The sequence below is a fragment of the Xiphophorus couchianus genome, chromosome 18, assembly GCF_001444195.1.
Source record: "Xiphophorus couchianus chromosome 18, X_couchianus-1.0, whole genome shotgun sequence".
Classification (NCBI taxonomy): Eukaryota; Metazoa; Chordata; class Actinopteri; order Cyprinodontiformes; family Poeciliidae; genus Xiphophorus; species Xiphophorus couchianus.
Genome location: NC_040245.1, coordinates 20991879 through 21011013, shown reverse-complemented (window position 1 = coordinate 21011013; position 19135 = coordinate 20991879). Strand labels below are relative to the sequence as shown.

General features: G+C 35.9%; 1 protein-coding gene across 3 annotated transcripts in view; it reads left to right on the top strand.

Moving 5' to 3' along the window:
• Positions 1–2581: 2581 nt before the first annotated feature.
• The window catches only part of ttc12 (tetratricopeptide repeat domain 12), a 38071-nt gene continuing 21517 nt past the window's right edge, over positions 2582–19135 (top strand). For 2 of the 3 annotated variants that reach the window (XR_003598988.1, XR_003598989.1), the window contains exons 1-18: positions 2582–2762; positions 3810–3964; positions 4213–4234; positions 5012–5089; positions 5190–5311; positions 6096–6155; positions 6740–6811; positions 7233–7293; positions 8579–8767; positions 11479–11548; positions 12310–12398; positions 13316–13487; positions 13895–13990; positions 14856–14919; positions 15002–15136; positions 15294–15386; positions 15875–15943; positions 18918–19019. Coding sequence is in view for 1 of the 3 variants with exons in the window: in XM_028044550.1 (XP_027900351.1) it covers positions 2708–2762; positions 3810–3964; positions 4213–4234; positions 5012–5089; positions 5190–5311; positions 6096–6155; positions 6740–6811; positions 7233–7293; positions 8579–8767; positions 11479–11548; positions 12310–12398; positions 13316–13487; positions 13895–13990; positions 14856–14919; positions 15002–15136; positions 15294–15386; positions 15875–15943; positions 18918–19019 (1704 nt within the window). In the remaining 2 variants the exon portion in view is untranslated. The remainder of the gene's footprint in view (positions 2763–3809; positions 3965–4212; positions 4235–5011; positions 5090–5189; positions 5312–6095; positions 6156–6739; positions 6812–7232; positions 7294–8578; positions 8768–11478; positions 11549–12309; positions 12399–13315; positions 13488–13894; positions 13991–14855; positions 14920–15001; positions 15137–15293; positions 15387–15874; positions 15944–18917; positions 19020–19135) is intronic. The other variant, XM_028044550.1, reaches the window with a different exon arrangement.

Genomic DNA, 19135 nt, shown 5'->3' with positions numbered 1-19135 from the left:
CAACATAGAATCAACAATCAAAACACGACATTAAGTCAAGTTCCATCATTACATTTGTAATTGATTACATTTCAAATACAATCCTAAACAGGTGGGTTTTTAGTCGAGATTTAAAGAAAGTCAGTGTTTCAGCTGTATTACAGTTTTCTGGAAGTTTGTTCCAAAGACACATTCAACAAAAAGCACATGAATGATTAAAATGAGTACATGAGGTTAGGCTATACCCTAAGCATAACCATCTAGTTAATCAGTTCTTGATCAACTTAAGAAGATAATAAGATTTACAGTCATCACAGTGATAATGATTAGTGTAATGACAGTTGAGGATATGTTCAAGATCTTGGCTGTCCTGGATGCTTTAGCAGCAGTAACTGTGTCTCCAGCAGCAGTGGCTTCTGTTACCTTTACGAAACAATTGCTATAATTAGTGTCATTTGAAAATAAAAATTAATTAATACATTGATTTAGCACTGAAAGACATTGAATCTGCAAATTGTAAACAGTAATATAATGTCTAACTGTAATAACATATACTGGTTATGTGACAGAGATACAGGATCAACCATGAAATGAGTTTACTCTGTGGTGTAATAAAAGTAATCCAAATTTCACTTTGCATATAATGGTGTGCTGCAACATATGTTATGCTGTTCAGAATAGTTTTTGTGTTTGTTTTTTATTTGAAAGCAAAAACGTCTGAACAAATTAAAGAGTTATTCTAGTGAAAAGTTTCCTACCTTGTTAGAGTAAATAAGAGCAGCAACCCCAAGAGGCATACAGCAGCCCACAGTGTTAAAAATGGACCATCCAAAGTAGGATGGAGCAGCAGAGTTAGCACTTGGCGCTCTGAGAGTCTGACCAGTTTCCATTTTTTCTGTCTGTTTGGTAAGTTCCTCTGTCCTGGTTGGTTCGTTGATATCTAGATGCGATGGCTGGCGCAGGACACGATCCACATCCTTTAATCCATGAGATTCCTGGGGGTGTGTTCTAGAGGGACGTGTATCAATACTTAGAGAGAAAATTATTTAATACCCTCTGTGTCTATTGACCATAAGCCATAAAAGATGCGTCATCGTTCCTCTTCCTGGAACGTGGCAGAATCTTCGAGATGCACAAGAAATGCCTCTTTCAAATTTCCATAGATATAAAGATTACAGTAATTTTTAATTTCTCAAAGTATCCTAAAAAAAAAAGAGCTCTGGATGCCCTTGACACAAGAAGGTCCTTATTCATTTTGGTGACAACACCATAACCAATAGAGTTTGGTCGCAGCTGTTCATTCAACTCAGGATGGATGGTTTCAGGGGGAAACAGTCTTAGACATCAGATTAAACAAAATGTTTTCATAATTGCACAATGTGTTGAAACTCTGTTGATAGATCTGGTCACTGTACACAACATAAAGAATTAATAAGGTGTCAGTGAACTTAAGTGAACTTACGCTCCACCTGATACCTTCTCATCTATTTGAGACTTTCTCAGGTGGACAAACTTAGAATAACCACTTAGAATAGAGATTATTCTAAGTTTAATAATAATTATTAATATCAATTATTCATTATAATTCTTCTGATGAATTTCTGATAACTGGTTTGGAAAGTCTCCAGGGGAGAGGAGATCAGACTGTCTGCCAGATGATGAGCTGGAGACCTTATGATGAAACATGAGTTCACATGGAAGCTGCAGCATGTAACTTTAACAAAAAATATTCTTTTACATATTTGTTGAAACTGTCACCACTTCACGACAAGATATGAGACAGATAACCTGTGAAAAAATTCAGGCTCCTCTGCCTCTCTCAGTGCACCCAGTGCAAACTAGAAAACCTTATGTTATTTATACATTTTAAAAAATATATTTATTATTCAGCTATGTGTGATGTTATTTGAATCACTATTATACTTCTAATTTAAAACAAACAAAAAAAATCTACAAATTTCACTTAGCACTACAAGTAAATAAATAAATACTAGATTTAAATTACCAAAGAAAAGAAATAGTTAGCTGAGTTTTAGTGTCTAAATTTAGACACTGAAAATAACTTTTCAGTTATTCTGAATAATAATTAATATTTTTTAAAAATTAGAATCTGGTTGGATTCATGTCACATAGAATTTGGTATTTGGATTTGAAAATTTTGTGAAATAAATATCCTTTCAAAAGAAACAGACCTAAGTTTTCACCCGTTTTTGTAAACGTATCCAGTTATGCAGTGAGAACAAAACAAAACAAACAAACAAACAAACAAAAAACAGCGTGCTGAAGATGAAAATATCAATAGAATAGCAACTCTCAATGTCCGTTTATAATAAAACAAAATGCAAATTCTCATAATTTGCATGGATGATGCGCTTTTAGCCACAAGGTGGCAGTACAGAACAAGAAAAACAAGAAATGGATTTCGACGATGTTCGTCTCATATGAACATTCAGTGATGTGCAGGGTAGAAGATAAAAATATATTTTTTGACATATTATCTTTGTATTTATGAGAAATAATGATAAAATGTTGCTTGCTTAATCTTCATAGCCAACACTACGAATTGTTTGCTACAACCGAGAGAGCTGAAGTAACGGATGACCGTAAACGCCTCCGCGTCACTATGGTAACCCAATGCTAAAACCTGAAGTTGTGTGTTCGCCGCTTCGATGCAAAAATAGTACTTAATAATATAGCCTATTAAATTCAGGGTTTGAAGTCCAAGACAATGATGGAGAATTCCGAGGACCTGGACAGATTTCTGAGCAACGTTGACAAAATAGGTACGCATAGCTCCTAAAACCTCCTTTTATGAAGGACTGTTAGTTCACGTTTACCACGATGGTAACTTTAACAAAAATATGGAAATATTAACAAAAACGTGGAAACAATATACCAGTGTAATGGTTCTTTCATGAGTTTTCCAATTGTTCGACTTTCTTGCATTCTAAGTTTAATAACCACTATTCGACTATTTTAGAGCTGTATGCTTATATTGATCATTTTTTAGGTTTAAATCTAAAAAAAATAAAAACCTAGCTCATTCTCCCCCCATCCTGAAATCGGTATTTTCATATTTTAATAACCATTATATTCATTTTAACTGTAAGTAGCTTTCTAAACAAAATGTAGTAGGGTGGGTAATGACGCTGAAGTTAACTGAGTCGCAGCACATGACTCCATGTTAAGATAAAGGGCTATTATGCTCATCTAAATTTCTTATCATCACAAAATTATTGTTTTGTAGAATAACAATAAAGTATGAAGAAAATCATTGAAATTGTGAAAGTGCACTAACGCAGAATAGAAATATATGGGTTAGATTTCCATGTAACTAGTTCATTTTTTTGTATTTACTCTTTTTACATTGTGCCCCTTAATTATTTTTTAATTGCCCCTTGCCTATTTTACATGGAGACCTTTTGTGCCAAAAGTAAAAGCTCTTGGGATGATCTTTAGCTGATGTGATTTTGTGCTATTATGTAAGTGCAAATCTTAATCCGTACGATATTTCTTGATACAAAAAGCATATGAAATGATTTCGTTTTCATAAATATTACAAGCTTAAATTAAAAAATTATAAAACAAATAAAATGTTTTTGTGATTTTCTGCCGTTTTTAGCATTTTATTTAGTTGTTCTGGATTAATAACATAGAAATTATGAAAGATCTGGATATAAGGATTGCACTGATGTATTGATCATTGAAATGCTCCAAAAAATGGCTCTGCAGCATCGAAAAATGTAAAAACAAAGCTCAGGCACACCTTCATAATGGTAGGATTTAAAGGGTTGAAAAAAGTAAATGATTAAAAGTGTTTTCTTTTTTAGGTCAGTTATTGGAAGATTTCCAGTCCTCTGACATTGGAGTGCAGCAAAAAGCCGTAGCAAAAGCAGATACCTTAATTACTACCTTGGATGAACCTTGCAGGACAAAAGTCAACAAGACTACAGTCAACACAAGCCCACTCATTCAGCCTTCTACGGTAAAAAAGAAATATCTCTACCACAAAGTCAGCAGCACAGAATTTCACTCCCTCTCCTTTTCTGTTTTATTTTTTGTCACTGAGTGTCTCTGTCTTCGTTTTTACTTGTTTTCGGTGTTTCTCAAGCATCAAAATACCATGCACCATTGTTGTGTTAAGCTGCCTACCAAGTATCTTTCATTTTAGAAAATATAATGGGAAAACTATATTTTAATTTTGCTAATCATTTTTCGTTCTTTTTTCTTCAGAGTTCAAATACTAGCAGTCAAGGTGAGTAACAAAACATTATGAGCACTGGAAGTTTTCTTTGAAAAACACTGAATGCAATATTCTCATTTTTCTAAGCTGGTATCATTGTAGATAAATAAAGTCAATAATTGTGGAATCATGAGAGCAAAGTGTTAAAGCTACCAATTCAACATTGAGCATTAGACAGAAGAAAGCTGTACATTATTCAACAGTTGTAGACAGTGTCCAATTTTGAAATTTATTTTGGGCAGTTTGGGTCAAAAGTTCTTTTAACTAGAAACTAGAAAAACCAAGAAACAAAAACACAAGTTCAGAAAAATGGAATTGCAGATCTTCTCTAAGCTGTTGAGGAGAACCACACCAGCTTAGAAAAAAATATATCACCGAGGTAACACTGTTAAATTAACTTTGCATTAGAAGTTTGCATTTAGTCTCAGCAAAGGAAAACTCTTCAATGAATGTAATTTAAGGAGTGAACCCACCGTACTCTGAATTCATGATAAGAAAGAAAATACAGATTCTATACTGGAGCCGGCAAAGACGTCACATCTGAACTCTTTCTTTGCAGTATTATAACAGCCTGATGTGTTTAAAGTGAAAAACACAATGAATATCTTTGTTCGCCAGCTGTTCTTTTCAGTCTCTCTTAAAGTAACTGAGAGCCTTAGCATATAACTCGATTTGGTTCAGTCAAAATGTGTGTGCTGGCTGTATTTATCACCGTTGCAAGTTTTTCTTTAAACCTGAACAAAACTATCTAATATTTGAATTGTCTTTTACGTTGCTCTTTCTATTAAGAACATTTCATGAAGATTATGGCGAGAGATGCCGAAGAGAGGGGAAGAAAGAGAATGGTTAAACTGAAGGAGGCAACTGGTATGTTTTTGTCCTCCCTACATCTGGTGTTGTCTTGTTGTCACTCTTTTGAGTTTACTGTAACGTCTTTATTAATGTTTCTCTGCTTGAATTACTGCAGCTCTAAAAAATAAGGGGAATGAAGCTTATGCCCAAGAAGATTATGAAACCGCAGTGAAGTGTTACAGTGATGGATTGGCTGTACTTAGGGACATGCAGCCACTCTACACCAACAGAGCACAAGTAAGTATTAAGCCTTAAAATATATCTTCTGCATATATGCTAACACAGCCCATTGATAATTGTTCTGGGTAATTTCAACTTCCAACCTTTTCTTATTTCCTCTCCTGGGGGAGATGTCAAGAAAGATGAGGATCGTTCTCTAATCCAACCAACTGGGGCACTGTTGTTGACCCAGTGTTTGGATAAATCTACCCGACTTCTATCTCTGCAGCACAAAGATAGAGGATTATGTCAAAGAAGTCTTCTGAGCATGTTCAAAGTTGTTTTTCCTATGTTAGCAGAACTGGCTGTGGGATTATGAAGTTACCTTAATACTGTTATATTGCAGCAAGCTGGTTAAGGGGTCTAATTCTGAGCAGGGGGCTTTCTGCATGGAGTTATTTTTTCCCCCTTGGCTTCTTTTCATACTCTAGAAATAGTCTTATTAGGTTAATTGGCATCTCCAAATTGCACTTAGGTTTGAATCTGAGTATCTTTGATGGATTGGCAACCTGTCCATGATGTCCCCTGACTCTCAGGCATTGATGTCTGGAATTTGGCACCACATAAGATTAAAAAAAAGAAGCAAAAGTAAGGACAAAATAGTTAGAAAACTTATATAACTTCTGCTATTTTACATTTTCATCGGAAGTACATGTTTTAACGACAAAGCAGCTTCTCAAGATTAACAACTTTGAAAATGATGCTCTGTTTCTGACCAAACACTGCGACGACAATAACCGTCTCTGTTTTTGTGCGTTTTGGTTTTTCATTTGCCGTCTTCTCAATGTTGTGATTTCTCCAGGCTTACATCAAGCTTGAAAGATATAAAGAAGCCATCATGGACTGCGAGTGGGCCTTGAAGGTATAATTATGGCAAGAAATTCAGACATGTTGTGCTTTGGTTTTTCACAGGTATTTAATACCTGTTTATACAAAAACTGCAAACTAATAATGTTAAACAAATAAAGAAAATGTTAAATAACATATAATTGGCACTCAGTCGAGGAAGAGTGAATGCTGCAAGTCAATGACTCAATGGAATCTGCTGGGTTTCCTTAGACAGAAAACCTTTTTGAGCTATTTATAATAACAAACTGAGCTTAATGCACTGTTTGATAAGTATGATTAATTTGAATATATGTGTGATTGAATTGAAATGACTTTTTTTTGGTACATTTCTTGAGATGACATTTGTTGTAAATTGGAGCTTTATGAAAAAACTAAATTGAATTGACGGATTCTTTAAGACTGTGCTGTACTACTTTTCAAAAACAATTTAATTCCAATAAACAGATAAGTATATGTTACATTAATTCATTATTTTTATTGTCAAATCTGAATGTGGATATATTCCTATTTTATGGTAGAGCAATTGGTGTTCAAACATGAATTGTTCATATGTTTCCGATGAATAACCTCTAATGATAATTTTCTCTGCCACCTCAGTGTAATGAAAGATGCATAAAAGCTTATGTACATATGGGGAAAGCATACCTGGGTTTGAAGAAATATAATGAGGTGAGCATAATTATCCCTCATTACATCCAGTCGCATCCCATCACTTTAATAGTTGCTCTAAGTAGACATATGTCATGCAGACATACCAGTGACAAGGCCAAGTTGTAGTCGTTGAATGTCTCAAGTAAAAAATCATTTTCATAAAAATTCCCAAGAATGAAAACATTGTATGTAATCTGAGTTTTATCTGATTTTAATTTAGTCAATATCTTCTCTGGCATCTAATGTCGTAATCATTTTAGCCCTTCATTACCAAACAAGCTGATATCTAATTTTAACAATGTGAAAAATTTACATGACCTATTTGGAAGATAATTGTGACTATTTTGTCTCTTTACTCTGTGTCAGTCTTGCTGAGATGTCTTGAGGACGCCAGCAATGCACAAGATATATTTAATTATGAGATTTTCCTTTGTTTCAGGCAAGAAGCTGCTTTGAAAAGATACTGGAGATTGAACCTGGAAAGGAAAACGTGGTAAAAGGTGATACCAATTGTTTTAAATTAAATAGGTAAAATCTACTTTATAAAATAGAGGCTTAAATAGAAGATAGCTCTAAACTGAAATTAGTTTTGAAAGTTTGTTCACCTTTCATTCAATAATCTTACTATGTCCTGAAGATTAGTAAGTCATCTAGCTCACAAATACATTGAATAAGCAATATTTAGTGGTCAACTAAATGAAATGTTTCTTCCATTGATCATTGGTATGAATATCAAGAACTTTATGGCTTTATGGATGAAGTGAATAATATCAATAACCTTAAGGCAAGAAGATTTTTCCAAACTACACAGAATCAAAAATATACATACTAAGACAAATTAAACATACATCTTCACTAGTATTTGGAATAAGTTTCCTCTGGAAGTTGTTTTGTTGCTGTCAACAAGTTTTTGGCACGAATGTGGCTTTTCTTTAAAATTAGTTGGGCAATGACTGATGTTTTAGGCAAAGTTTCTGAAATTTTCAATCAGGTTTATTGAAAGGTCATTTACTGTTTCTGGGTTTTTTTTGCTGCCCCTCTTAATAGCAGTGAAAAAGCCCCATAGCCTGGTGCTCTAACCACCATGCTGGACAGTTTTCTTTAGTTTAATTAACTCATGATGGCATCTCTAATCAGACTTTATTTCTTTCTGGGGAGGTAGAAATGGACAACTGGGTTGTCCACTTTAAAACCTGCAAATTTTAGTCAATATTGAATATTTAGCTTTCGAAATTGAGACAAATTTCTTGATTCCTTTGTTGGTCCTAGACATTACAACCAGTTCCTTTTTATCTAAGGGTCCAACTGTTGAAACCTGAACACAATGAGAATTCCAATGAGGCAATAATCCCACACATCTAAAACAGCCCCTTTGGATTGCATGAAGCAGCTAAGACTTATCTCCTGGAATGGCCACGGTTTCAAGTGTGGTTCATTCTTAAAGGCTGGTTTTGTGGCTGGAGGTCAACCAATTCAATTAAATTATTAGCATTTCTGATAAGAAATTTAACTAACTATAATTGGGGATGCATGCATTTATTTGAATTTCTATGCATCTTTTGACCCAGTGTGGATTTCAAACTAGTGAGATTAGCAAATACAAAGTTTTCTCCGGGACTACATTTCATCTCACTGTCATGTTAAATGCGAAACGTTTCAAAGAACTTGAAAATCGATAACTATATCCTCCAATAAGAGAAGATGTGTATAAATGTAATAGTGCAACTTCCATCATAATTGATGTATAACTTTCTCTTTCCTGTGTCTTTTTATCCCCCTTTGTAGAATATTTGGACCTGGTAGATTTAGAAGAGGAAAAAGATAGCCAGGAGACGGATGCAAAGAAACAACTTGACGAAGGAGAGAGAAAGGCCACAGCGGTTCCCCAGCTGCTGGAGAAGCTGTCTAGGCCCGGCCAGATGCCCCTCTATTACTGTGGAGGATTGGAGAGCCTGTCACAGGCAGTTACTGACTGTGAGTGCTCCTCGGGCTTTGTGCAAGTCTGTTTTCCCTCTAATCTTATTGAGCCTATACCTTCCGCTCATTAACCTGCTTAAATGGTTCAATCCATTTGCTGTTTCTTTTAGCCTAAAATAATAGCAGAAAAGGGGGTGTAAAATCTTACCAGCCAGTTAAAAAGACACAAAGGAAAAAACTGAATAAGAAGAACATTGAAATACAGGTAAAAGCCAGTAAATTAGAATATTTTGAAAAACTTGATTTATTTCAGTAATTGCATTCAAAAGGTGTAACTTGTACATCATATTTATTCATTGCACACAGACTGATGCATTCAAATGTTTATTTCATTTAATTTTGATGATTTGAAGTGGCAACAAATGAAAATCCAAAATTCCGTGTGTCACAAAATTAGAATATTGTGTAAGGGTTAAATTTTGAAGACACCTGGTGCCACAAACTAATCAGCTGATTAACTCAAAACACCTGCAAAGGGCTTTAAATGGTCTCTCAGTCCAGTTCTGAAGCCTACACAAACATGGGGAAGACTTCAGATTTGACAGCTGTCCAAAAGGCGACCATCGACACATTGCATAAGGAGGGAAAGACACAAAAGGTTATTGCTGAAGAGGCTGGCTGTTCTCAGAGCTCTGTGTCCAAACACATTAATAGAGAGGCAAAGGGAAGGAAAAACTGTGGTCAGAAAAAGTGTACAAGCGATAGGGATCACCGCGCCCTAGTCAAGATTGTGAAAAAAAACCCATTCAAAAATGTGGGGGAGATTCACAAGAAGTGGACAGCTGCTGGAGTCAGTGCTTCAAGATCCACCACCAAGAGACGCTTGAAAGACATGGGTTTCAACTGCCGCATACCTCGTGTCAAGCCACTGTTGACCAAGAAACAGCGCGAAAAGCGTCTCACCTGGGCTAAGGAAAAAAAGAGCTGGACTGCTGCTGAGTGGTCCAAAGTCATGTTTTCTGACGAAAGCAAATTTTGCATTTCCTTTGGAAATCGAGGTCCCAGAGTCTGGAGGAAGACAGGAGAGGCACAGGATCCACATTGCCTGAAGTCTAGTGTAAAGTTTCCACCATCAGTGATGGTTTGGGGTGCCATGTCATCTGCTGGTGTTGGTCCACTCTGTTTCCTGAGATCCAGGGTCAACGCAGCCGTCTACCAGCAAGTTTTAGAGCACTTCATGCTTCCTGCTGCTGACCTGCTCTATGGAGATGGAGATTTCAGGTTCCAACAGGACTTGGCGCCTGCACACAGCGCAAAATCTACCCGTGCCTGGTTTACGGACCATGGTATTTCTGTTCTAAATTGGCCAGCCAACTCCCCTGACCTTAGCCCCATAGAAAATCTGTGGGGTATTGTGAAAAGGAAGATGCAGAATGCCAGACCCAAAAACGCAGAAGAGTTGAAGGCCACTATCAGAGCAACCTGGGCTCTCATAACACCTGAGCAGTGCCAGAAACTCATCGACTCCATGCCACGCCGCATTAATGCAGTAATTGAGGCAAAAGGAGCTCCAACCAAGTATTGAGTATTGTACATGCTCATATTTTTCATTTTCATACTTTTCAGTTGGCCAACATTTCTAAAAAATCCCTTTTTTGTATTAGCCTTAAGTAATATTCTAATTTTGTGACACACGGAATTTTGGATTTTCATTTGTTGCCACTTCAAATCATCAAAATTAAATGAAATAAACATTTGAATGCATCAGTCTGTGTGCAATGAATAAATATAATGTACAAGTTACACCTTTTGAATGCAATTACTGTAATAAATCAAGTTTTTCAAAATATTCTAATTTACTGGCTTTTACCTGTATGTCCTTAATTTGATTAAATGCAACTTTTAACAATCACAACCTTTAAGCGGGCATTAAACATACTTTTCATAATGTTTTTGTATTCTGCTACACTTTATTGTTCTGATGTAATATTTTAATTTTCAATATCATTTAGTTGATTTTTAGTGTGTAGGTAACTGGAAACATTAACAGGCAGACTGCGTTTCATTTTTAAAATTCCTGCTCATCTTCAGATAAGTTATGTTTTTTGTTGAACAATAACTTTAGGCTGTCAGCTGAATAAAAAGATAAACAACAAATTATATTCAGCTCTTGAAACTGTGACCTTGAATGGTTAAAAGAAAGCCGTTTTTAAATATGATAGAGGCGTGATCAATAATTGACCATAGCACCAATGGCCAAAGCAAACTCATTGATTGTAATGCTTGTTGAATCTTCACATTTTAAATTCCTGAACAAAGCACATTTTTCTTTTTTTTTTAAAGAGGAACGCTTGTATCTTTTTAATGAGCAAACCCTTGAACGCTGGCAAAAGCACACCCTCTTTTTTTGGTTAAATTATTATAACCTTGAGGTCTTGCTGTAAGTGGGGCTAGCCATTTTTTATCTGAATTCTCTCTTTTAATCATTGCTGACATTAATATATCAAACCATGTGACTCACTATCATCAAAATGCTTCTACAGCTCACAAGTTTTCCCGTTGAAGTGCTCTGTCCTCTACTTTTTGGACACTAGTTGTATACTGCACACAATTTACATACTCCTTTTCTTTTCCACCATTGAATCTCATCTAGTGAGCAAGGTAAACCAAACAAGGAGAAAAGTGTTGTGTTTCTGTAAAGCCTCTCTACCTCTGGCTAATGAATGGTTTTCTGTCTTCCTTTGCTATCTGCTCTTCTCTTCTAACAGGTACAGGAAAGACTCTCTTCAGACTGAACAATGGCTTTAGTATCATCAGCAGCAATGACGTGCTGAAGTGGTAAGGAGACCACTGGGAGAGGTAACCCTCAATTCTCATTGGAGCTTTGACAGATGGACAGAGAGATTGGGACATACAGAAACAATGATGGCCTAAACTAGAAAGATCATTCACCTTCCCCTCTGTCTCTTTCCAGCTGTTTGTGTAATAGCCCAAAAAATAAAAGATGATCACTCAGGAGATGGAGCTGAGTGCTGCACTGAGGAAAGGCCACGTGTTTTTGTCCTAGAAAGTGGGAGTGTTTTGGACAAGATAAGAATTATTAGTCCCTCATGACAGATCACTAAGGATATTATTAACTTGTCACTGCTCTCCATGTTGTCATTATTAGCACTGTCATGAATCACGTTGGAACACAGTGTCCGGGAAGTACAAAGCGGTAGAAAGCGCAAAAAATAAAAAAAATGTCGGGTTAATTTTAGCTTCAATTTGTCAGGGAGAATGCTGATGTTAGGGAGATACACCAGTCAAAACCAATCAAAACATAACAAATGAGACCACATTCAATATTTTTCCAGCTATACCATGATCTGTCACTGCCATAATGTTAAAAATGTCCACAATGATTAGATATTCAGTGGAAACTGGTACAGTAACTTAAGTTTCATTGGCGGTGTTTCACATTGAGGTCACATGTTTCCAGAACAGTTTTCCAGTTTGGGAAACTCTTTCTGTAAGAGTTTCCCAGACTGAAAGTAATTTTTATTAGCTAATTTAATCATAAGAAAGAATACTTGAAATATTAGTTGTCTTCTTCACAGCTGCTTGTTGCAGGAAACAGATGACCTACTCAGCCAAGAGTTGTGCATTTCAGTATTGAGACTTTGGAGGATCGTTTGTCATGAAAATGGTAGGTGCCCAAAGTTTCCATTGCTCTAAATAAATTGGAAATACAAATATTATTATGTAATTTGCTGTGATTTCTCAGCTTTTCAGTGTTTAGTGAAGTCATTATTTGTTTCTATGTGGTGCTTCCTGTTTTGTACTCAGTTTGGCTATTTATATGCATGTTGGCATGTCAATGCCAATGAATAATTGAAGCCACATTTCAGCTATGTGAGGTCACATGTTTCCAGAACTGTTTTCCTGGAACCTTACTTTTTCTGTCTATTTTACAGTATTTCCATTGTGAGTTAAGATTACAAACTAAAGATGTGCACCCATAACATTTGATTAAATCCACACTGATTACATATAAAGATTAAATGAAATAATTTCTAGCTGAGGGGTCTCAGAGAATTGTAATGAGCGATAGATGTTCAATAGTTATGACCTGTCCCCTATTCCTGGATATTGTGGTGGCTTTACTTTCCATCTCAGAATTTAAATATGTTAAAGTGGCATTATAACATTACCCTTTTATATCTTTAAAATGGCATGTGCATGCAGAATTGTTTAAGTCCAATTCTGCATGCACAAACCCTGAAAGTGGAAGTCGGCAATTTTTTTCATCTGTTTATTTTATGTTTCCACAGAGGATTCTACTTCAAGTTTATTGAATGTAAACCATGTGATATTTTACATGATATTATGTTTGCAGAACTAAATAATTATTATACTATAAATATTTCATACAATTTAAAGTTTTCAAAACTGAAAAGTTTAGCCTGGGAGATAACTGAGACAAAATAATGTGATTGGTTTGCTCCAGGTGAAGCACACCCGATGTAGCTGCGTTATCATGTTTATGCAACCGAATTCAGAAAGTGTCAGTTTTGGCAAACTCATTTCTCATCCAGGTTTATTTATTTTTATTTCTCTTGACAGTTCAAGAAAACCAGAAGATCCTGATGAAATATCCACTTGCTAGACAGTCTGTTGTGCAGCTGTTAACGTCAGACCATGCTGAAGTTGTGAAGGAATGCCTGGAATTACTGAGTTTGTACTCAAACACTTTGTATGGCAGACGTTTGGCCATCGACAACCTAGACCTGCACATGTAAGACTTTTGTTTTTGTTATCAGTTGACACCTCTCGCCACGGTGTTTGTTGTATACAAAACAAAGATGGAGTGCAGGGCCAGTTCAGATGTCTGTGAAAGGAAATTAAGGTTCGCCTTGGGCTACATGTTCACCATTGCCAGCTTTTGTACTGCATACTTCCTACCCTTCCAAGAAGTTTTCTGTTGTTTTTTTAATAACAGTGCTTGGTTGTTTATTGGTTTTTCATTGTATGTACTTTGCCATCTAATTAGATTTTCAAAGAAGGAGGAATAATTAGTTGAACTTTTATTTAAATTCACAATCATTAAAATTACCTGCAAATTCCCTTTACATTAATTATGGAGACCTGCATATCGGATAGATATTATTTGGTATGCTCCCCTGTCTCTTTATCTCTTTAAAGGTTAGTGAGAAACCTCATGAGGTGCATCTCTGAACCAAAGCGGCAGCAGGGGATCACAGCAGGCTGTATTCTGGAAACCTTTGCTGCTGAAGATGGGTAATAATGCTACACATCTCATCAGATGTCTCTGGCTTAATTCTCATACTGACAATGCAATCTCAGATATTTAGAAAAAGCAGAGTCAGTTGTTTTTCTGCACAAACTATATCCTTGTGCTGCATTTTAAAATTGTTTCGCTGAAGGAAGCAGTCCTTAAAGGAACACAGTGTGTGGCATTTTTAATAAATCAACAAGTGCCATCTAAGTGTTAATGTCACATAAAGACAGAAGCCATTCTCAACTTGTTTCTCTCTCTGGGATCTGCTGGAAACAGACATGAAAGCACATCTCATCCTCTCAAACACAGCAGGAAATAAGTCGAGCTGTCACGCCGTAAAATGGGTGGATCAATTTTCCTTCTCTGTAGCTCAGAGAGGGTTTTAATAAAATGTGTATCCAAAGAAATGTCCCCTCCATTGTAGAACTTGAGCTGAGTCAATGTAGGTATTTTGTCGATGGTTTTTGTTGTGGAGAAAGCTTATCGAAAAAAAAAGAAAAGAAAAACAGAACACTTTCTATTCGAATGGTGATCTTTATGCAATAGAGTTCTTATTTATAAAGATTTTAACATAGGCAGTTTTTAGGGGATTAGGTTTACAGGTGCATCTCATTAATTAGACTTGCTAAGTTCAGTAATTCAGTACAAACAGCGAAAGTCACTAATTATTGTAGATTCACTACAAACAGAGTAATATATTATTAAAAACTGTCTAAATATTAGGATACCACAAAAGACCAATAGAAAAATGTGCTGTTATGGCCATGATGATGGCTTTCAAAGTCATGGAGAAGACTTCACAATGACAAAGACAGCCATTGTCAGAAAAAGATCAATGCTAGAAATGTTCTTGTTTTGTTGCAGATTTCGGTTGAAGCTGAGAAATATGTCGACAGATTTTGTTGTTATTCCACTCAAGACAATACTGGTAAGATGTTGCAGTCTTAAATTTCATTTTATATATAGTTATCTGAGTAAAAATTAAATGGGATTACCTAATTCTTTTACAGGGAAGTATCAGCAAATCTAATCAACAGGTCCTTACATTACTCATATCAGCCATCGGCTTTCTGGCAAAAGATGAAGTAATTTGTCAAAACCTCGCTCATCAGCGAGAATGTTGGGAAGCCTTCCTCACTGCTATTGTAAGCACACAGCTGCAGTCTGTTAACATTGGTTGGAGAAGTGTAAATTGCTATTCACTGTGCTAGGTTTAGATCTTTTAAAGAATCTAACAAATCAGCAAAGTGTTAATGTGAGTGTTTCTAAAGTTATTTTAGGCTATGCTTTGCTTCTCTGCAGAAACAGTGTGGTTCATCTGAATACAACGACGTTATTCACATTATGCTGGGCTTGATTATCAACCTATCAACAGTCATATCCTTGACTATACAGGTAAGACAGTTAACTTGAGAGATATTTATTTGAGAAACAATGTTGTTATAACTTAGTGAGGAGCATGAAGGACTTTGTTTCATTTTTGTGCAAAAAGCTATTGGACCAATGAAGCAAGTGTAGTCTAAACATACAGCACACTTAAGTAAATCATTTAGAAAGTTGAAGCCACTTCCAAGAGTTGAAGATACTTCTGTAATTTATCTAATTACATCCAGGCTATCTCAAAATCTCAAAATCAGAGTACAACTAACCAAAACCCAACAAATATTTAGTCCTTTAAACCAGCTGCGTCTTTCACCTGAGTGAAAATAAACCTCTAAAAAAACATTTTACAGCATCACATTCAGTTGTCCAATTCGTGTATCTTAACACATAACTGAAATTGATTATTAAGTCAGAGATCGTGCTGTGTATAAAATGTGTAATGTGTGACTTCAGTCATTTAAAGGTGCAGTGTGTGAAAATAAATGTGTCCTCTTTTAAAGGTGCATGCTGTTTCTCTCTCTGACTGCTGTCTCGACTTGCTGGAAAGCGCTGACGAAGGAATTGTGACTGTAAGGAAAAATTACATGAGCATCTTTCCCAAAATTGTGTTTTCTCGGATTGACATGATAATACAACATATAACTTGAATACATTTGAAAAATAAAAATTAGGTTAGGTGAATTTGTCCAAGTAACAGATGCAAGTTTTAGTTGTGCTTGAGGTGTGAGTCAGAAAATAGGAAGCACCTCTTTCCTGATTGGTGCCTCTCAGCCAGTGTTGATGCAGGGATGGCATTTCTGTACAGTAACATTGGTGTCCAAGCACCTTATAATTAAAGATGAGTTAGTGCTTCCTGGGTTGTTCTTCAAAATCCTAACAAATTTCTATTCATCAGAATAAAAAGTGTGTGTCAAATTAGTAATACATTGATAGAGTTGGGCAGTTATCTCAAACACACATACTGTAATGACTGTATGTTACAACTTGAAACAGAAATAGATTATCTACTCAGCCACATATTGTAAGAACTGTTTTTGAAACAGGTAAAGCAGGTTAACGTTGACTTTCTTCAAAAGTCTGGACGGTGTCAGGAAAGCATCATTCTGACAAAACTGGTCAAATATTCAGGCAGAATGATGGCAGTCATTTTTGCAACATCTCAAGTTACCTATTTGACCAAATATTAGTGGGGGTCAATGTACAAATTTATATAAAGCCATCATGTTAAAACTGTATGGATGACAAAAAATATCAAAAATAATTAAAATGTGGCTTTGATAGAAAATTGTAAATGGCCATATACAAGAACGGCTGAAATGCATATTTAAAATCCTAATTTAATATCATTCATTCCTAAAATTTGTGTATTTAAGCCTCTGACTGGACTTTGGATTTTTTTTAAAGTACCTACTTCTGTAATTCACCTTCATTCAGGTAACCCATGTGTCTCAGTTTTGGTGTTCATTCATTACAGGAATGTTATTTTTTATTAAAGGCATGTTGTCTGACATTACTGCATATAGCACTTTTTCAGTCAACCATATAACTCCAGAGCAATATTCATCCAATGACACTCATTCATTTGTGATGATTAGCTGGGTTTAATTTTAGTGTGGATCAGAGATAGAAAGTTTTCTCAAATATTTTTTCTTCTCCTGTGGTCCTGTTGAACTATCTGACAATGTCCTCCCCCTTTGACAAAAGTGTTACTTTAGCTCTTGTAGAGTAGTGAGAATGAATTAAAAATGTCCTACATATTTTTTTACACCATTATTTCTTTTCCCTCTGATGGAGCAGCTCTTTATTTACCTTCTTTTCTCTTTGATTTCCCATGAAGGTTTATCATGAAAGCACAGCAGAGCTGTTTTTCCCCTGTCTGCTACATTAAGGAGATAGCTTTGATGAGAAGAATATAAAAAGCGTGTGTGTATGCATGAGATAAGAAGTGTCAAAAAATATGGTGTCACTGTAACGGATCTGAACACGACTCAAAGCGTTTTAAAAAAGCATTAACACTACTCTACCCCTGCAAAACTAGCTGATTACATATCTTCCTACTGTCATAAGAATAAGGATTACTTTAACAGGTTACAGTTGAATTACCATGAATCTGATAAACATGAGGTAACTTTATCACGTCACTGGAACTCTGTCTCTGGTTTCTCATAAGAAAGATGTTTTCTTTTGTATAATAAATCAAAGTTTTTGCAAAAGTAATTATGGTAGAAGGATTTAGAGGCAGGGCTGCAGTTGGCAGCACTGTTGCCTTGCAGCAAGAAGGTCCTGGGTTCGATTCCCGGCCCGGGGTCTTTCTGCACAGAGTTTGCATGTTCTCCCTGTGCATGCGTGGGTTCTCTCCGGGTTCTCCGGCTTCCTCCCACAGTCCAAAAGCATGACTGTTAGGTTAATTGGTTTCTCTAAATTCTCCCTAGGTGTTTGTGTGTGCATGGTTGTTTGTCCCTTGTGGTCTGTCTCTGTGTTGCCCTGCGACAGACTGGCGACCTGTCCAGGGTGTACCTCGCCTCTCACCCAGAACATTCACTGGAGATAGGCACCAGGGACAAGGGTGTTAGAAAATGGATGGATTTAGAGGCTTTATTTTTACACCACATTATTTTTTATTAAGTCATCAGTATTGAGAATGTACTTTATTTTAACAGTTCAAGTCAGATTGTCCATTTGACTTGTCTAAGCCTCTGTTCCTGAGAATAAAGTCTACATTTTCACTAAAATAATCAATTTGTAATGAAAAATGTAAGACATTTTATTTGTTAGGGACTCGGGTTTTAGAGTGAAGAATTTGTTATTGGACAGGTTCATTTGCATGATACACTTTATTACACAAATGGCTCCAAAATAAAAGTTGATGCTACACGTTGACAGTATCGTTCAAATGCACTCTTTAAGCCATTTACATATTTTCTCATTTAACAACACAGTGACTACTTGACACCTTTTTAATAGGCGGAGAGAAAAATCACAAGCTTGAGGACACCAGTAATAAGACAAGACTTATTAGTTTACTGTGTCTTTGTGGTTAAATTTCTTTCAACATTTAATCGACTATGTCTTTCTATTAAGTACTTCTGATTATACAGAATTAATTTCTTTCATTTCTACAGCAAAGTCCTCATGCGACTGCTCACTAATAAAACAGCCTCTGAGGTCTTTACAAAACAGTTTTCTTAATATTGAGGTTGGATTGCATTGAGGTGACTTGTTTTGAGGAACAGGTTTGGTTTTGGAGTATCCAAGTAAAGTGATCTGTATTAATGCACTGTAAATTCAGATTTTCTATGTAAATAACAATATATCAAAACTGCGAAATATGTTCTTACACTAAGCGCTGCTCTGTTTTTGGCCTATTACATCAGGTCTCAATTAAATACATTGAAGTTAGCTGCTTCAACCTGGGGTTATGTTCTTGGTTGGTCTTATTTCCCATTCCCTTTTCTATCGCCTTTATGTTTGCTTTGCTTTTCCTTTCTCTTTCTTCATCTTCTAGGAGTTTCTTTTCTAATATCAACACTCTTTACTCTCCAGAGAGCCATGGGTGTGTTGAGCACTGTCCTCCCTCAGTCCTCTGAAGCTGTTCACCATGCTGTTCGAAGGAAAGTCATTCACACCATTTGCTGGCTGCTGAAGGTATTTAACTGTATAGACAGTTAAGTTTGTCTTTTAATTACTTGGAATAGCTTAATAAGGCTTTCAAATCTTGAGATAACACATTTTTAACACATACACTTAGACACATATTCTAG